Here is a 19,037-nt window from a genome sequence, read left to right on the forward strand (position 1 = left end):
CAGCTGGGGATGTAATAGGGGTCACTCGTTAAGCAACCATGGACCACATGTTTTCTATCAGCGAAAGATCCGGAGAGCGAGCCGGCCAGGGAAGCACTACAATCTGGTTATTCACGAAGAACCTTTGGACAATGCGTGCCACGTGTGGTCGCGCATTATCCTGTTGAAATATGGCTGTGGCCGAACCCTGAAGGTAAGCAAGGACAACTGGCTCCAGCACCTCGGATATGTAGCGCCGGCTATTTAAAGTACCGGCAATGCGTACTAGAGGCGTGCGAGAGTAATATCCAATACCGCCCCATACCATAATACCTGGTGCAAGACCAGTGTGGCGGTGCATAATGCAGCTGTCCAGCATCCTCTCTCCACGGTGTCTCCACACTCGAATCCGACCATCGTGGTGCTGCAGACAGAAGCGTGCCTCGTCAGTAAAGACAACATTCCATTCTGCCGTCCACATCCGTCTGTCATCACACTATTGGCGACGGAGACGTCTGTGGTTCTGCGTCAATGGTAGACGAAGCAATGGACGTCTTGCGGACAGACCACTCTGCAGTAAACGGCGTCGAATGGTACGCGCAGACACTGGATGATGCGTTACAGACGCAATGTGCTGTGCTATGGTTCGGGATGTCACTGAGCGATCCGTCACTGCCATGCGCACAATTTGCCTATCAGCACGTGCAGTGGTGCACCGAGGTGAATGCGATCGACCACGTCGGTCCGTCGTACCCTCCTGCATCCAACGGTCACATATCCGCATTACAGTTGTTTGGTTTCGTCCAACACGACTAGCGATTTCTCTGTATGATAATCCACAATCTCGGTAAGCCACTATCCTTCCTCTGTCGAACTCGGATACTTGATCAAACGATGTTCGCTGTTGTCTACGAGGCATAACTGATCGTCTTGTGAAACAACCACAAGGTAAACACACGTGCCGAACGTACACTCGTCGAAATCGCCAAGCCTTAAATGGCGCTATGAGGTGGCGCCACAGGCGCGCGTGATGTGCGTCTGCGCTGAAATTCTAATCAGTTGCATATCTCATCGCTGCAAACCCATGGTGTAAATTTCACTTGATTCGGATGCTTCCTTCAGGGTGTTGCATTTACGGTGGCCAGCAGTGTATTTCGAACTTCACAGAATTTACGCTTGTACTACAAAACTGAAGGTTTGAGCGGGAGTCGAACCGCTGCCTCATACACCTTCGTTTTACGAAGTCCAAACGCTAACCACTTGGCCACCATGAACTCTTAACGTCTGGCACTTACACACAGATACATCAGCTACATAGTAGGCGTGTAAGACTTCTCTTGGACCTTCTCAGGATAGCCAGAGTAATGCATGTTACTTCTGTAAGGTTCAATATTTGTGGTTTACTTATTCTAGGATTGAAGACAACTGTATAAATTGAAATGACATGTTCAATGTCGCAATATTAGCACAAAAATACACGTTTTTACACAGATTTCAATGTGACAACAAAAAACAGTTTTCAGGATAATGCATCTCGTCAGCATCGAAAAGTGAAATAAGCCTAAACATAAGAATATTAAATATTAACTCTCAGAAAGTTAAATTATCCTAAACACGACAATATTAAAGATTAACTGGAAGTTTCTTTGCAAAATTGTTCCTACACTTGCGTTTTGATGTTGGGCAGTACTACGAAAATTGTCCGATGCCGTTTCAGAGTTCGGTCCTATTTTTAGGATGACAGTCAACTCTATGGTGGATGGTTAGTTATGTGACAAATTGAGCAAAAGATTACCCAAGATCGCTCGAGTTTACAGCGGACACAAGTTGGTGAACCAACAAATTTTCGCCTCTGCACGCGGTATTTACCTTAAGCTGCGATGGGCTGTCGTCTGCTAGGCCGCTCTCTTCCACTGAAATTCGTATAAAGCTAATTACACTTTTGCTGAATTTTTCAGCAGAAACTTTCCATATGTTTCTCGTTATGCGAGAGAACATGTACTCATCCCTAGTCTTAGAATGTGGCGATATACTCGCGCATGGTTGGAGCAGCGTGCATATTATAATTCCCTCTCACTTCTCGCAAGAACAATTAACTAAATGGCTGGTTCGTTTCTCCACAACGATGCTACAACTAATTTATAGCTCGACATCAGCTGCTATGAACGCAGTGTTCACACAGAAGTACTCCTCTGCGTTATACAGAGCGTTATGCGCTCCGTTCTGCACTTGACGCCAGTTCAGAGAAGAGTCCCCTATAATTTCCGTCTTGTCTTACTCACAGCCGAATTGTCTCCCCAACTGTGTTCTTTCCTTCTTCACGTCACGGCTTTTTTCTACCAATAGGAGTGTTCCTCTCATTTTGTGGAAACTCTCTCTACCAATCGCAAGGTCCCTACCATTACACTGCGTCAAACTTTGGCTCTTTTCTCCTTCCTAGCACGTTTCCGCCAATCGGACGTTTTGTGCCCATTCCAGACGCCTAAGTGAATAAGTTGACTCTCTCATGTGTGTACCACTCGCTGGACATGTGATCGAAAATGCATCACTGGTCTCGTGTTGTATCCATTTGGAATTCCGAAACGCAGTCTTCATAAAGCTTTCTGTCCTGGCCCTCAGATAGGCTGTTATACTCGCTCTCCCCGTCTGGTTCACCTGGTCGGTCGTTGACCTTGCGCCTGGGACGCTCCTTTAAGTGGTTTGCGTGGTACCCCCTCTAGCGCGGCCTCGTCTCTGCATCGTCCCTCTGAATTCCAAACTAAAACACCTCTCGCTGCTTGTTTCACCTTCTGCTGCAATAGGCATTATAGGAACAGTGTGTTAATTACCGTCGATTGAACGTCATCTCTTTTTGCATTAAATAATGCTAGGCAAATTTGCTCATTACCGCCGAATTAAGTTAGGTGCCATATTCACCTTCCCATTGCAGTGTATGAAGCTCCCACGTAAGGTGCGAATCTGACCTTCATGTATTCTGCCGCCTTACACTACTTGCATATTATCTCATTTTAAGGGCCTATTAAAGGTGTACAAAGTTCGAAATAAATCCGTGGTTCCAACATCGTGGCTTCCCCTTTTAAGCACAAATAAAACAGATGAAAATCGTGCAACATTCACTGCTGTCAATGTACTAGGACAGAAGTAGCAGGCATTTAATAATCGACGTTCTTCATGGGACACTCTTTACAACGATTAGTCGTTTATGTATTGAATGAACGCGATTAGTCTAAGTACTGAAACTTGGCGAACGCCTTGTGCTACATCTCCGTAATCAGAGTAGGAAGTTCCTATTTTGTGTTTTATTGCTAGCACTGGTTCCTGCTCATTTATCATAACTTACACTCATGCTCATAAATTAAGGATAATTGCAGAATGTGGTGACACACAAAGTGGCACTACACAAAACTGACGCTAATAGCACATAGGGAACACACGCAACACAGATCTATAAGTCCACGGTATTGGTGATAAGTTGAGAAAACTGTCCCGAAACACATGTGCTACAAAACACCACTGTTTCCTGCGCATGTACCCCTACATCAATATGGGATATGATCACCATGCACACGTACACAGGCCGCACAACGGGTTGGCATACTCTGGATCTGGTGGTCGAGCAGCTGCCGGGGCATAGCCTGCCATTCTAGCACCAGTGCCTGTCGGAGCTCCTGAAATGTCGTAGGGGTTTGAAGACGTGCAGCGATACGGCGACCGAGAGCTTCCCAGACATGCTCGATGGGATTTAGGTCTGGAGAAAAGGCAGGCTACTCCATTCGCCAGTTATCTACTGTTTCAAGGTACTCCTCCATGATGGCAGCTCGGTGGGGCCATGCATTATCATCCACCAGGAGGAGGGTGGGACCCACTGCACCCCTGAAAAGGCGGACATAATGATGCAAAATGACGTCCCGGTACACCTGACCTGTTACAGTTCCTCTGTCAAAGACATGCAGGGGTGTACGGGCGCCAATCATAACCCCACCCCACACCATCAAACCACGACCTCCATACACGTCCCTTTCAAGGACATTAAGGGGTTGGTATCTGGTTCCTGGTTCACGCCAGATGAAAACCTGGCGAGAATCACTGTTCAGACTATACCTGGATTCGTCCGTGAACATAACCTGGGACCACTGTTCCAATGACCATGTACTGTGTTCTTGACACCAGGCTTTATGGGCTCTTCTGTGACCAGAGGTCTGTGGAATGCACCTTGCAGGTCTCCGGGAGAATAAACCATGTCTGTTCAGTCGTCCGTAGACTGTGTGTCTGGAGACAACTATTCCAGTAGCTGCGGTAAGGTCCCGAGCAAGGCTACCTGCAATATTCCGTGGCCGTCTGCGGGCACTGATGGTGAGATATCGGTCTTGTTGTGGTGTTGTACACTGTGGACGTCCCGTACTGTAGCGCCTGGACACGTTTCCTGTCGGCTGGAATCGTTGCCATAGTCTTGAGGTCACACTTTGTGGCACACGGAGGGCCTGTGCTACGACCTGCTGTTTTTGACCAGCCCTAGTATTCTATCCCTCATAACGTCTTCACTATCTGTTCTTTGAGCCATTTTCAACACACAGTCACCATCAGCACGTCTGAAATCGTCTGCACACTTACTCGCTGCACCGTACTGTAACATGCATCAACACACCTCTGCGTATGTGGACTGCTGTCAGCTCCGCCGTGCGCGACCGCAGGTCAAATGCTCCGCGTGGTCATACCCCGAGGTGATTTAAAGCCGCAAACCGCCCACCAGAGCGTTGTTTCACCATATATCAGCATTATCATTAATTTATGAGCATGAGTGTAGAATAAACGGGTTACCCGGCCTGGAGGAGTTTTGTTGGCCGTGCTCTGGACAGCTGTGTAGCAGCATAGCGACGCTGGCTGCGGTGTTGTCAGGAGGCCGGCGGTCGTGCTCGACTCGGCGGTGGTGAAGGTCCTCGCGGGCAGAGCTCCGCCAGCCAGCAGCGCCCTAAAGCGGCCCTCGCCCTCCCCCAAGCGCCAGCCGCGCGCCGCAGACGTCGACCTCCTGCTCGCCAGCTTCGACGAGAACGGAAACGCCCCCGCCGCCGCCTCAGAGGGCGCCCCAGTCGAGGTAACTCATTTCTGTGTGTGTGTGTGTGTGTGTACGCCAACGCCTCAGAGTAATTACACTTTGATTTCTCACCCCCATTTATCTCTGCGTCTGTACTGCACTGAAGAAATATCTGCACAACAGTGAAAATGTCGACTGTGTACGACGTCCGTTCAAAAAATTCCGGAACATTCGTAATTTCGTGCCAGTGGTGTGCTGGAGCGAAATGCGGTTGGCATCCCTGCCCACGCCTGTGATTAATCGGTAACTGCCGGAAGTTTAATTGTATTTCTGTTAGGCGTTGTTCAGTGCTGTATTGGGTAGAACGCTGAATAGCACAGTTCGCGAATTTCGAGATGGCAGAGTTAGAGGGGCAACGCGTCTGCATTATATTTTCCGTGAATCTCAAGAAAATCTTTACAGAAACGCATCAAATGGTGCAAGAAGCCTACGGTTATGACTGCTTAAGCTGCACTCGGTGTTACGAATGGTTCACACGGTTCAAAAATGGCCAGACGGATGTTAAAGATGGCCTTCGTTCAGGACGCCCTTCGACGTCTACCGACCACGCTCAAGTCAGGAACGTCAACGAAACTGTGCGTACCAATCGAAGACTGACTGTCCGAGAGACTGTAGAAGAATGCAACATACCAGTTAGATCATGTAATGAAATCCTGACACAGCAACATTGAATGCATCGTGTAGCCACCAAGTTCGTCTCACGGCTCATGGGTCAATAACAGAGAGACCTTCGCTCCACAATCTGTGAAGAGCTTTTGGGTCGCGCAAATGAGAACGAAATCTTCCTTAGGAGCATCATAGCTCGTGACGAGACGTGGATCAACGGTTATGATGTTGAGACCAAGGTTCAATCTTCACAATGGATCGGGAAAGGTTCTCCAAAACCGAGAAAAGCTCATCAGGTCAAGTCAAATGTCAAAACTTTGCTGATAGTTTTCTTTGAAGGATTAGTTGATAATGTATTCGTGCCACAGGGACAAACTGTTAATCGATGATGCTATCGGGACGGGTTGCGACGCCTGCGAGAAGGAAATGGCCCGAAATGTGGCGAGACAATTCATGGCTCTTGCATCACGATAACTCAATCGCACATTCATCCCTGTGGTTACGTGACTATTGCACAAAAAACGAAATCACTGTACTGCATCATCCTTCATACTCCTCAGACCTGGCCTCTGCGGATTTTCTTTTTATTTCCCTAGTTGAAAACCCTATTCAAAGGACGAATATTTGCAACGATAGACGAGATAAAAGAAATTTCGCAGACGGCGCTTCGCGCGATGCAGTAAGAGGCGTACCAAGACTGCTCCCGGAAGTTGGAATGGCAATGCGAGCGGTTTATCATTCGTGGAGGAGAGTATTTCGAAGGAGACCACGCACTATAAGTAATAGGTAAGCGTAGAAAAAATTTTGTGGACAAAATTCCGGAATTTTTTGAACAGACCTCTTATGCGGCATGTTTCGTTTGGAAACAAACGTGTTCCATTAACTCACAGTACTTTACGTTGACAACAGTAATGACTGCTTTAGATTTTACCTGGAAGTCTGCATTACCACCTTCCCTTGTGCAACTGGAAGTCACGAATTCCTACCCATTCCTGCCCTTTCTGTTCCCATTCCCTATTTCATATAAATTTATGCATCAGTCGCGTCATCACCACTCAAAGATATACGAGGTGTGGCTAGAAAAAAAACGGACTAGTACTGGTGAAACAATAAAACGAATGCAATAAGGCTGAAAGTCGCGTGGCCTGTCACGTGACTCTCGCTCCGCCTACTGCTCGAGTTTCATCTGCCTCCTGCACTCAGTCTGCCCGTGGCGTCTGTTTTAAGTAGTTGACGTTTTGTCTGTGCGTCGGAAAATGTTGAGTGTACAGAAAGAACAGCGTGTTAACATCAAATTTTGTTTCAAACTAGGAAAATCTGCAAGTGAAACGTTTGTAATGTTACAACAAGTGTACGGCGATGATTGTTTATTGCGAACACAAGTGTTTGAGTGGTTTAAACGATTTAAAGATGGCCGCGAAGACACCAGTGATGACACTCGCACTGGCAGACCATTGTCAGAAAAAACTGATGCAAACATTGAAAAAATCGGTAAACTTGTTCGACAAGATCGCCGTTTAACAATCAGAGCAGTGTCTGAGTTAACAGGAGTTGACAAGGAAAGTGTTAGGCAGATTCTTCATGAAAGTTTCAACATGAACAAAGTGTGTTCAAAAATGGTTCCAAAGTGTCTCAAAATTGAACAGAAGGAACGCCGAAGAATGATTTGTTCTGACATCCTCGAAAACATTGAAAGTGATCCCACCTTCTTACAAAATGTTATTACTTGCGATGAATCGTGGTTTTTTACTTACGATCCCGAAACTAAACGCCAATCGATACATTGGAAAACTCCTGGTTCTCCACGACAAAAAAAAGCACGAATGTCAAAATCGAAATTCAAGGCAATGATGATTGTTTTTTTTTTTTTTGACATCGAAGGGATTGTGCACATTGATTGGGTACCAGAGGGACAAACAGTGAATCAGCATTACTACATTAGCGTCCTGGCTACCCTACGTGAGCGAGTACGGAGAAAACGGAACGATTTGTGGAGAAAAAAGTCATGGATCCTTCACCAAGACAATGCCCCAGCTCACAGTGCGTTGTCAGTGAAGACGTTTTTGGCAAAACACAACATTCCCATCTTAGATCATCCACCCTACTCACCTGATTTGGCCCCCTGTGATTTTTTTCTTTTCCCTAAAGTCAAGTCAGCTTTGAAAAGAACTAGATTTGAGACTGTTAAAGCAGTAAAAGAAAAAGCGACGGAAGTAATGTATGGACTTACCGAAAATGATCTGCAGCATTGCTATGAACAGTGGAAAATTCGTATGGAGCGGTGTAGAGACCGAGGAGGAGAGTACATTGAAGGAGATAACATGAAATTGTAAATAATTGTAAATAAATGTTTTTCCCAGCATCAGTCCGGTTTTTTCTAGCCGCACCTCGTTCATTTGTCTGTTCTTACGGACATGTTCGAAAGAAGAAACCACACATGTATAAAGATTTTAAGGTGTGACGACCACAATGAAACCTGTAATGGACTGAGGTCGAATTAAATAGGATCATTCTGAAGAAATTAGATTAGGAAATGGGGTGCTAGAGATAAAAGAAGATTTTAGAAATTTCGGGAACAAAATAACTGCTGTGAGCAGAAGTGAACAACATACAAAATGTACACTGGCAATATTAAAAAATTGTTTTCTGAAAAAAGATGTACGTTAACATCGACTATACCTTTGTGTGTAGGGAAGTTTTTTTCTGAAAATGTTTGCCTGGAGTGCAGTCTTGTATGAAAGTGAAACTTAGCCGAGCCGCTTAAAGCACTGCAGTCATGGACTGTGCGGCTGATCCCGGGCATGGGTGTGTGTGTTTGTCCTTAGGATAATTTAGGTTAAGTAGTGTGTAAGCTTAGGGACTGATGATCTTAGCAGTAAAGTCCCATAAGATTTCATACACATTTGAACATTTGAAAGTGAAACTCAGGTATTCGACAGTACAGACGACAAGACAATAAAAGCTTTTGAAACAGGTACTGCATACACTCTGGCCTAGATGCAAGCACTCATTCGATTGGGTAACGTGTCATAAAGACGTTGTAGCCTCTCCTGAGTCATGTTGGTCCACAATTGTTGTAACCAGTGCTTGGTATCCTGAATACTGACACTGGGATGTAGTTGATATCCGAGCTGGTCCCAAACATGTGCTGTCGGGGCAGATCTGGAGATCTTGCTGACCACAGTAGTACCTCAACACATGCACAAAGTTCATAGAGACACATGCCATATGTTGTGGAGCATGTTACTGCTGAAAACTGACTCCTCAATACGGTCCCATGGCACATAAAATTTGAGGACAGAGAATATCCGAGATGCGTCGTTGTGTCGTCAGAACACCGTCAATCACTACCAGTCAAGACCTCAAGCCATACCCAATTGATCCTCCCAACATGAAGGACGACGGTTCAGTCCCGCGTCCGGCCATTCTGATTTAGGTTTTCCGTGATTTCCCTAAATCACTCCAGGCAAATGCCAGGATGGTTCCTTTGAAAGGGCACAGCCGACTTCCTTCCCCATCCTTCTCTAATTCGATGAGACCCATGACTTCGCAGTCTGGTCTCCTCCCCCAAACAACCCCCAACCCTCCCACCATGACGTCACGAGTAACTTGGTTGTGCCTCCAATACACTGAAAGAATGGGAACTCTTCCCAGATTGCTGCCATACTCGACCATGGTAGTCATCTGAGGCAGTGCAGAAGCACCGATCTTCGATGAATACAATACGACGCCATTCGTCACCAGTCAATGGTTCCTTGTCAGAGCACCACTCCAAACGTAGCTATTTATGTAGCGGTGTTAATGGCAGCCTACAAATGGGACGGTAGTTTCCTAGACCAGATGCTGCTATTCTCCGAGCAGTAGTGCGGAATGACACGAAATGTGGTAGGGAATCCATTACTGGTTCTCAGATACCAGGCACATGTGTGAAGGAGTTACAATATCCTTGGTGCACAATACGGTGTTCGTCCCTTGCATTGATCAGAGGTGGTCGATGGGAAGTATGCCTGCCCCCACATTCCCACACAATCCAACTCTGGGCCACTGCCACATCCAAATGCCCCACAAAACTATTGCACGATTCGTCTAGCGGGCCAGGTGTGAACGCACACTGAGGCCCCTTTCAAACTCTCTCAGGTGCTGATAATGCTGTCTCAAACAAGTACACAGCTTCTCCATGTCCTTCACAGTGATCGCTCAACATCTGACACTGACCCTGTACCAGTTCTGGTAACAACGCGGAACATGAACAGCAATAATGCACCCTGGTGGCTGTCCTACCTGTCACAGAGAATTGCAACTCCAAACATTTACACACCCACCAATGGTGTGTCCATGTACGAAGTTACACTGAAGTCTGATCATGTCAGCTAGGGGCTTCACTTTTTTGTCAGGTAGTAAATGTTATAAGGAAATGCTTATCTAATGATTGAAATGTTATGTCTTGTTTTTATATCCTAACTTCTAAGTGCATCACCTCCCAGTTTTCTGCCAGTCCGATTTGGCAACTCTGGCCCCTGCAAGTGGCCCTTGTTCTCTGCCCTCTAGCCCGCCCCCAAGTCGCTGCTCGACGACCTAGACGACGTCCCCGCGCCCCCCACAGCCCCCGCGCCACAGACGCAGCCGTCACCGTCGCCACATCCCCTGCTGATCGACGCCCTCGGGGCGTCCGCTTCCCCCAGCCCCCTACCGACCACCGCGCCAGACCACGACCACGACAAGGCAGCAGCAGACGACCACCAACCCGGAAGTGACCTGCGCGACCTGGTCGCCGAGTTTGACTTCATCTCAGCGCCCGACTCCACTGGGGTCCTTACCACATCAGCCGCTCTTTCTGAGCCCAGCGTCAAAGTACAGGTAAGTCTTACATTACTACCCACCTACTTGAGTTCAAATCTCCATACCACCACACAGTGCTCTCTAGCTCTTGGGTCCCTTGTAGTTACACACCATATCATCTGTTACTGGACATTAAATATTGAGTGCATCCAAACTTTACGATGGCCTGGAACACTTTCAATGAAGTGTCTGAATTCCTGAAGAGGAGCAGCAACCCATTCTTCCTCAAGAGCCGAATCCCAAGAAGGTAGTGATGTTGGACTAGAGCTGTGTCATGTTCTGACTCGTTGCAGAGGTGTTACCTTGGGTTCACGACGGCACTGTGGTCACGCCAGCCTATTATGGGAATGTTATCTACATCTAAAGTTACATGGATACTCTACAAATCACACTTAAGTGCGTGGCAGAGGGTTCAACGAACCATCTTCACAATAATTCTCTATTATTCCACTCTCGAACAGCGCACGAAAAAAACAAACACTTAAATCTTTCTGTGAGAGCTCTGATTTCCATTATTTTATTACGATGATCGTCTTTCCCTATATTAGGTCGGCGTCAACAAAAGAGTTTCGTATTCGGAGGAGAAAGTTGGTGATTGATATTTGGTAAGAAGATTCCGCCGCAAGTAGAAAAGCCTTTGTTTTAATGGTGTCCTTCCCAAATCCTGTATAATGTCCGTGACACTCTCTCGCCCATTTCGCAGTAGTGCAAAACGTGCTGTTCTTCTTTGGACTTTCTCGATATACCCTGTTAATCCTATCTGGTAAGGATCCCAGACCGCGCAGCAGTACTCCAAAATAGGACAGACAAGCGTAATGCAGCCAGTCTCTTTGGTAGATCTGTTACACTTCCTAAGTGTTCTGCCAATAAAACGCAGTCTTTGGTTAGCCTTTCCCACAGCATTTTCTATATCTTCTTTCAATTATATTGTTCGGAATTGTAATTCCTAGGTATTTAGATGAATTTACGGTCTTTAGATTAGACTGATCTATCGTGTAATCGAAGTTTAACGGATTTCTTTTAGCACTCATGTTGATGACGTCACATTTTTCATTATTTAGAATTAGTTGTCAATTTTCGCACCATGCAGGTATCTTTTCTAAATCTTTTGCAATTTGTTTTGATCTTCTGATGAGTTTACTGTACGATAAACAACAGCATCATCTGCAAACAATCTGAGCCGGCTACTCAGATTGTCTCCTAAATCATTTATATAGATAAGGAACAGCAGAGAGCCTATTACATTACCTTGGGGAACGCCAGAAATTACTTCTGTTTCACTCGATGACTTTCTGTCTTTTACTGCGAACTGTGACCTCTTTGACAGGAAATCACGAATCAAGTCACATAACTGAGACGATCATAAGCACTCAAATTCACTAAAAGCTGTTTGATTACTACCTTTTGTGAATAATGTGAGGTTCTTGTCAGGAAAGGTATGAATCAGTGCAAAGCTCTGTTCTGGTATGTTTTTGGTGTTCGGATTTTTCCCACGTTTATCAACAGGTGACGTATCCTTAGATAGTAATTTAGAGACACGAATTTGTCACTGCATGTACATCCAAGAAAGCTTCCTGGCAAACCTATTTGCTTTCACTTCCACGTGTTATATGATAAAGAAACGCTGCAACACAATGATGCACTTTTCACAAAATTCTGGATCGGATTTCCCAGAGATCGCCTCTGATATACTTCCTCTGCTTCAATAAGTTGCTTCACATGTTAAATGCTGGGCAAATTTGGTAGGAAGATGAAGAAATTTTTCCAAAACGTCATTACGTCGATTTACCTCAACAGAAGCATTACTTTTCAATCTCCATCTGAAAGGAAATTAATAATAAAAGAATGGTATTGTAGATAAAAATAAATATTACTTCTACTTACATCTCTGGCATTTTCATGCTGTTGTTCCAAGTAAGATTAATATTTACTTGCATGATTCTCCAACTGCTTTCCCTGGAACATAATTATCTTTGCAATTTCGATAAGGCAGTCCTCTTGTAGCAGCATTCTTTACTTTATTTCTGCTATAGTCAGTACTATTATTCTTCTACAGTAATATTTCAACTATTGCTCACATGAAAGACAATGAACACTGACAGTGATTGTCAGCGCCACAAGAAAGGAAAAGAGCAAGTTTATCAACGATATATTCATATTGCAGTCAAACAGTTTCATCACGCGTAATAAGTCAGTAACGTATTTGGTTTCAACTACGAAAAGCGTAAACCCCATTTTCGTTTCTATCATTTGTAGGGCCATGACATGTTTCATTTCAACACCAAACGATTTCTATTTCCTGTTTATCAGAAGGATAAAACAATGGAACCACAAAATAAATGACCAATATCCTTAACATCGGTTTGTTGCAGAATTCTTAAACACATTCTCAGTTCGAATATAATAAATATTCTCAAGACCACACAACTTATTTCCACGAACAACATACTTTTAAAAAGCATTGCTCGTCCGAAACTCAGCTTGCTCTTTTCTCACATGATATCCTGCGAACTGTGGATGAAGGGCAACATGCAGGTTTCATATTTCTCCGGTAGATTTCCGAAAAGCATTTGACACGAAGGTACAAGCATATAGAATAGGTTCCCAAATATGTGGATGCCTCGAAGACTTTTTAAGTAACAGAAACCAGTATGTAGTCCTCATCAGAGACAAGGGTGTAGTCAGGAGTGCCACAGAGAAGTGTGATAGGGCCGCCGTTGTTCTCTATACACAAAAAAGATTTGGCAGATAGGATGGGAAATAATCTGCAGTTGTTTGTTGATGATGCTGTGGTGCACGAGAAAGTATTGAAGTCGAGTGGCTGTGGGAGGATTGCTAGTTGGTATGATGAACAGCGGCTAGCTCTAAAAGTACAAAACATTAATGGGGGTGAATAAGAAAAGCAAACCCGTAATGTTCGGAGGCAGCATTAGTGAATTTCAAAGAAGGACCGCTCGTTCTGAATTATTGCGAAATAGGGGAGATAATGCCACAGACATGATATGCGAATTGTAGCGGTAATCATTAAAACAAAGGCGTTTTTCGTTGCGACAGGATCTTCTCATGAAATTTCAATCAGCAGTTTTCTCCTCTGGTTGCGAAAACATTCTATTGGCACCCACCTACATAAGGAGAAATGATCATCACGATGAAATAAGAGAAATCAAGGCTCGCAAAAAAAATTTAAGTGCTCGTTTTTCCCGCGCGCCGTTCGAGAGAGGAACGGTAGAGAGACAGCTTCAAGGTGGTTCATTGAACCCGCTGCCAGGCACTTTATTGTGAATAGCAGAGTAATCACATAGATGTAGATCTAGTAGTGGTAGTGTCCTACTTGACACAGTCACGTCTTTTAAATACGGGGTGTTCAAAAAGTCTCTCCGCAGTGCCGTGTGATTGTTAGCCGCGCGTGCCGTATGCCGCAGTGAATATACCGAAATGAAACTCAGTGAAATACAAGTTATTAATTTATTGAATATTCATTTTTACTTACAAATTTCACTTTAAATGTCAGGGTGGCCGCTGTGGCCGAGCGGATCTAGGCGCTTCAGTCCGGCATCGCGCTGCTGCTACGGTCGCAGATTCGAAGCCTGCCTCGGGCATGGATGTGTATGATGTCCTTAGGTTAGTTAGGTTTAAGTAGTTCTAAGTCTAGGGGACTGATGACCTCAGATTTTAAGTCCCATAGCGCTTGGAGCCATTTGAATTAAATGTTGGAAGGTCACCCCTGTTGTTGAATACACAATTCAATTCGTCTAATCATGTTTCCAAACACAAGCTGTAACATTTCTTCTGTAACAGAAGCAGGAAAAGTGCATATTCCAGTTTTCAATTCATCGATGGGTTTTGGACGGTTTTTATAGACAGTTGCTTTCGCTGCACCCCAGAAGAAAAAGTCAGGTGGTAGGTCAGGCGATCGTGGAGGCCAAAGTCCCTGTGAAATTTTGCGATCACCAAAAACATCAGCAAACAGTGACAGTGAAACGCGAACTGTATGCACGGTTGCACCATCTTGTTGAAAATAACCGTTCAGTATTTCACTTAACACAAGTTCTCCTATGAATGGGTACAGAATATCACTACAGTATCGTTGTGCGTTTATAGTTTCGTTGAAAAATATGGGACCCACAATCCGACGTCTAGAAATTGCAATCCAAACTCCTATTTTCTCAGAATAAAGTGGTTCCTCATGAATACACAGTGGATTTGCAGTACTCCACATAAGAGAATTTTTCGAGTTCGTATACCCGGATAAATGAAACCACGCCTCATCAGTGAGAAACGTTTCATTAAGAATATCCCTGCCATTTTGTCGAACGAAATTTTTGAATCATTGACAATAATGCAGTCTCTTGCCATGATCAATATTTTTCAGCACGACTGTCACTTTATACGGGAAAAGTTCTAATTTTTTCCTTACAGCTGTGTGGGCCGTTCCGACACCAACATCGATTTACTGGGCGAGTTCTCTTACTGACTTATTCGGACTCATGGACATTTTATCGGAAATATCGACTAGTTTATCGTCAGACAAAACGCTTGGACGATCACTTCTCGGTGCATCTGTCACTGAACCCGTACTTCGAAATTTGTTAATCAAATCTCGCACAGTATCGTGATGTGGCAGTGTTGACTCCGGAAAAACTGAATTAAATGTTTGACGAACTGAAACTGTGTATTTACCGCCAGCTCTGGACACTTGTTCGACTAAAACACACGTTCTTCAATGGTTAGCATTGTAACAGTGACAAAAACGAAACAAACGAACAAAATAACTAAACTTAAACGTCCACGTCAACACGTAACGACACAGACCAGCGATACTACTGACGCTGGCTGAAAGAAACGAAACAGTGGAATGTTGGGAGAGTCCACTTGACGGGAAGTAACCCAGGCAGGCGAACAACCGTACGGCACGCGCGGCTAACAAGCATACGGCACTGCGGAGAGACTTTTTGATCGCCCCGTATATGGGCGTAGCGTTGCAAAGCGGAATGAAATGGAACGACCAGGTACAGGTCTTAGTATGGAAGGTGAATGGTCGACTTCAGTTTATTGGAAAAATTTTGGGAAAGTGTAGTTCATCTTTAAAGAAGACTTCATATAGCACGCTAGGGTGACCTATCCTTGAGTACTGCTCGAGTGTTGTGATCCACACCAGGTCGGATTAAGGGAAGACATTGAAGCAATTCGGAAGAGGGATGCTAGACATGCTACCGGTGGGTTCGAGCAATACTCAAGTATTACGGAGACGCTTCGGGAATTCAAAGGGAAATCCCTGAGGGTATGTACCACTCTTTGCGAGGAATACTATTGGGAAACTTTAGAGAACCGGCATTTGAAGCTGACTGCAGAACGGTTCCACTGCCGCCAACATACATTTCGCGTGAAGACCACGAAGATAAGGCACAAGAAATCAGGGCTGATATGAAGGCATGTAGACAGACAGGAAGCAGTATGTCGTCCCGAACGGGGTGACTTTAGCAGAAACACGCGTAACTTCAGGTGTGCCCCAGGGCAGCGTAATAGGTCCTCTGCTTTTTACGATTTACATAAACGATCTGGTTGATGGTATTGACAGCGGCCTTAAGCTGTTTGCGGATGATGCTGTACTCTACAGGAAAGTAGTATCACACGAAAGTTGTGAACAATTCAATATTAGTAAGCGTAACCTACTGCGTAAAGGCGAAAATCCCCTTTAATGTACGAGTACAAAATAAATGCCCAGTCTTAGAAAGCGGTAACGTCCGTCAAGTATCTGCGAGTGATTATTCGAAATTATCTCAAATGGAATGATCAGATTACACAAGTAACAGGTAAGGCGAACTCTAGATTTCGGTTTATTGGTAGAATGGTGAAGTGATGCAGTCCTTCAACTAAGGAAATAGCTTACAATACGTTAGTTCGTCAGTCTCGGAGTATTGTTCGTCTGTGTGGGACCCTTACCAGATGGGTCTGATTCAGGAGATTGAGAAAGTCCAAAGAAGAGCGGGAAGATTCGTGACGTACAAATAGCCATCGCGAGAACGTTACAAATCTCATAGAAAGTTTGAAGTGGGACACTCTTGCAGATATACGGCGCGCTAAACAGAAGGGGGTGGTCACTAAATTCCGAAATCCGATCTTCACCGAGGATGTAGAGCATATATTATTACCACCAACTCTCAAATCGCGCAATGATCACCATTCAAAGATAAGGGAAATTAGAGCTCGTACTGACGCGTTCAAACAGTCTTTTTCTCTCGCGCGATCCGTGAGTGGAACAGGAGTGGGAGGGGGGGGGGGGATATGACTTTGGCGCGAATTGTGCCCTCCGCCACACACCGCTTGGTGGCTAGTGGAGTATGTACCGTATACAGATGTAGACTGTCGTTTGTTACTCGCTCTCTTTCTGGATGGAAAAGGAAATGAAATAAATACTAATGGTACAGGGTAAACCTCCGCCACAGCCGGCCGCGGTGGTGTCGCGGTTCTAGGCACGCAGTCCGGAACCGTGCGACTGCTACGGTCGCAGGTTCGAATCCTGCCTCGGGCATGGATGTGTGTGATGTCCTTAGGTTAGTTAGGTTTAAGTAGTTCTAAGTTCTAGGGGACTGATGACCATAGCAGTTGAGTCCCATAGTGCTCAGAGCCATTTGAACCATTTGAACCTCCGCCACACACCGTGCGGTGCCTCGCGGAGTAGGTACATTGTTGTAGATATAAGTGTAGATTGCCTAAAGGCCTAGAATTAAATATAATATTCAGAAAAAAACGAAAGTTGAAAATTTTGACTTATTTACTTTCAACAGTTGACGATTCACTTGTATGTCTAGTGTGTTTGTTGCTGATACCTGGGTAAGTTATGCTGTCGTTTGGCAGGTTGTAGATTTCCCCGACGGCCAGAACGAGGAGGAGGAGGACCTCGACGACGAGTTCGCGGCCCTCGCCAAAGAGTCGGTCTCGCGGAAGGCGTCCTACCAGCCGCCGGCGGACGGCGCCGACCAGGACCAGCAGCTAGACCTCGACCTCGGCCTCGGCCTCGAGCGCGACCCGTTCGACACCAGCGTCGCAGCGGCGGTGCTCGGCGAGCAGACCACGCACGACTCGTTCGACAGCGAGGTCGCCGGGCTCACAGACCAGCCGCCCGCGCTCCCCCAGTCGCAAACTCAGGGCCGCAAGCCGCGCGCCTTCCCCATCTCTCCAGACGTCGACATCGTCCTCGCCAGCGACAGCCCCAGCTCCTGGGCCGCCTTCGACGACGACGCCGAAGAACCTACCACCAAAGGTCAGTCGGTGGCACGTCTCGGAGGCAGATTTCAGACTGTCCAGTTCACGAGGTCCTGAGTACAGCAACATGTATCGGCAGCTGGTTTTTGGGGAGGGTGTAGTCTAAAACTCTTCTGTAGGCTGCCGACACTCAATAGTTGCGTTTCATATTCTGCTGCTATTCGTATGTTAGTATATAGTCTTAAATAGTAGTTGTGTACATCTTACATGATACCATTAGCGTCAGCTGTACAACAAGATCTGGTGCTTTGTGGGCTTTATGTCTTTCGTAAATTATTTATTTGCTTGTGTGAATAGCCAGCCAGCCTTTACAGCAACACATAGTTGTACACGGCATATATGTATTCACAAAGAAAGAACATTCAGAAATATACTGTAAGACAGAAAACGACTTACCGCGGAGAAATTATTCGAATGGGAAGGAAATTGGTAAATGAGGTATCAGATCGGATAAGTGTCTGGAGACGTGTTAGTGACTTGCTCAATTTGTCAAGCTCTTTCCCTTCAATCAGTCATCCAATTTTTTCTGAAATTGTAATCATTTGTTTGTCTGTAGATGTACAACACGTCTACCGATTTCCGTTCCATTCGGATAATTCGTTCGTGGTTTCTATCTTTTTCTTGTCTCGTATTTTGATTATCAATAAGCAGTGAAAACCCGGCTATCTGTGAGAAGGCAGTTAAGGCATTGTTACAATTTTCAACTCCATATATGTCTGAACTGGGTTTCTCAACGTTAACAAATTAAACCATCAAAGAGAGAGAGAGAAATTCAAATCAATCGCTGACCAATTAAGGTCGCTTAGCCGAGCGGTCTAAGGCGATGCAAAAAAAAAAAAAAAAAAAAAAAATGGCTCTGAGCACTATGGGACTTAACTGCTGAGGTCATCAGTCCCCTAGAACTTAGAACTACTTAAACCTAACTAACCTATCACACACATCCATGCCCGAGGCAGGATTCGAACCTGCGACGGTAGCCGTCGCGCGGCTCCAGACTGTAGCGCCTAGAGCCGCTCGGCCACTACGGCCGGCTAAGGCGCTGCAGTCATGGACTGTGCGGCTGGTCCCGGCAGAGGTTCGAGTCCTTCCTCGGGCATGGGAGTGTGTGTTTATCCTTAGGATAATTTAGGTTAAGTATTGTGTAAGCTTAGGGACTGATGGCCTTAGCAGTCCCATAAGATTTCACACACATTTGAACATTTTTTTCAAATTACGGTCGCTTTGTCAATGATTCCGCGACAAATCAGCAGTCTGT

At 45.4% G+C, this 19,037-nt stretch overlaps 1 protein-coding gene across 1 annotated transcript in view; it reads left to right on the plus strand.

Moving 5' to 3' along the window:
• The window catches only part of LOC126209912 (uncharacterized), a 333,249-nt gene that overhangs the window by 72,545 nt on the left and 241,667 nt on the right, over positions 1 to 19,037 (plus strand). The window contains exons 5-7 of the mRNA XM_049939032.1: positions 4,876 to 5,071; positions 10,226 to 10,534; positions 17,375 to 17,780. Coding sequence (XP_049794989.1) covers positions 4,876 to 5,071; positions 10,226 to 10,534; positions 17,375 to 17,780 — 911 coding nt within the window. The remainder of the gene's footprint in view (positions 1 to 4,875; positions 5,072 to 10,225; positions 10,535 to 17,374; positions 17,781 to 19,037) is intronic.

The sequence above is a fragment of the Schistocerca nitens genome, chromosome 10, assembly GCF_023898315.1.
Source record: "Schistocerca nitens isolate TAMUIC-IGC-003100 chromosome 10, iqSchNite1.1, whole genome shotgun sequence".
In the NCBI taxonomy this organism is placed as follows: domain Eukaryota; kingdom Metazoa; phylum Arthropoda; class Insecta; order Orthoptera; family Acrididae; genus Schistocerca; species Schistocerca nitens.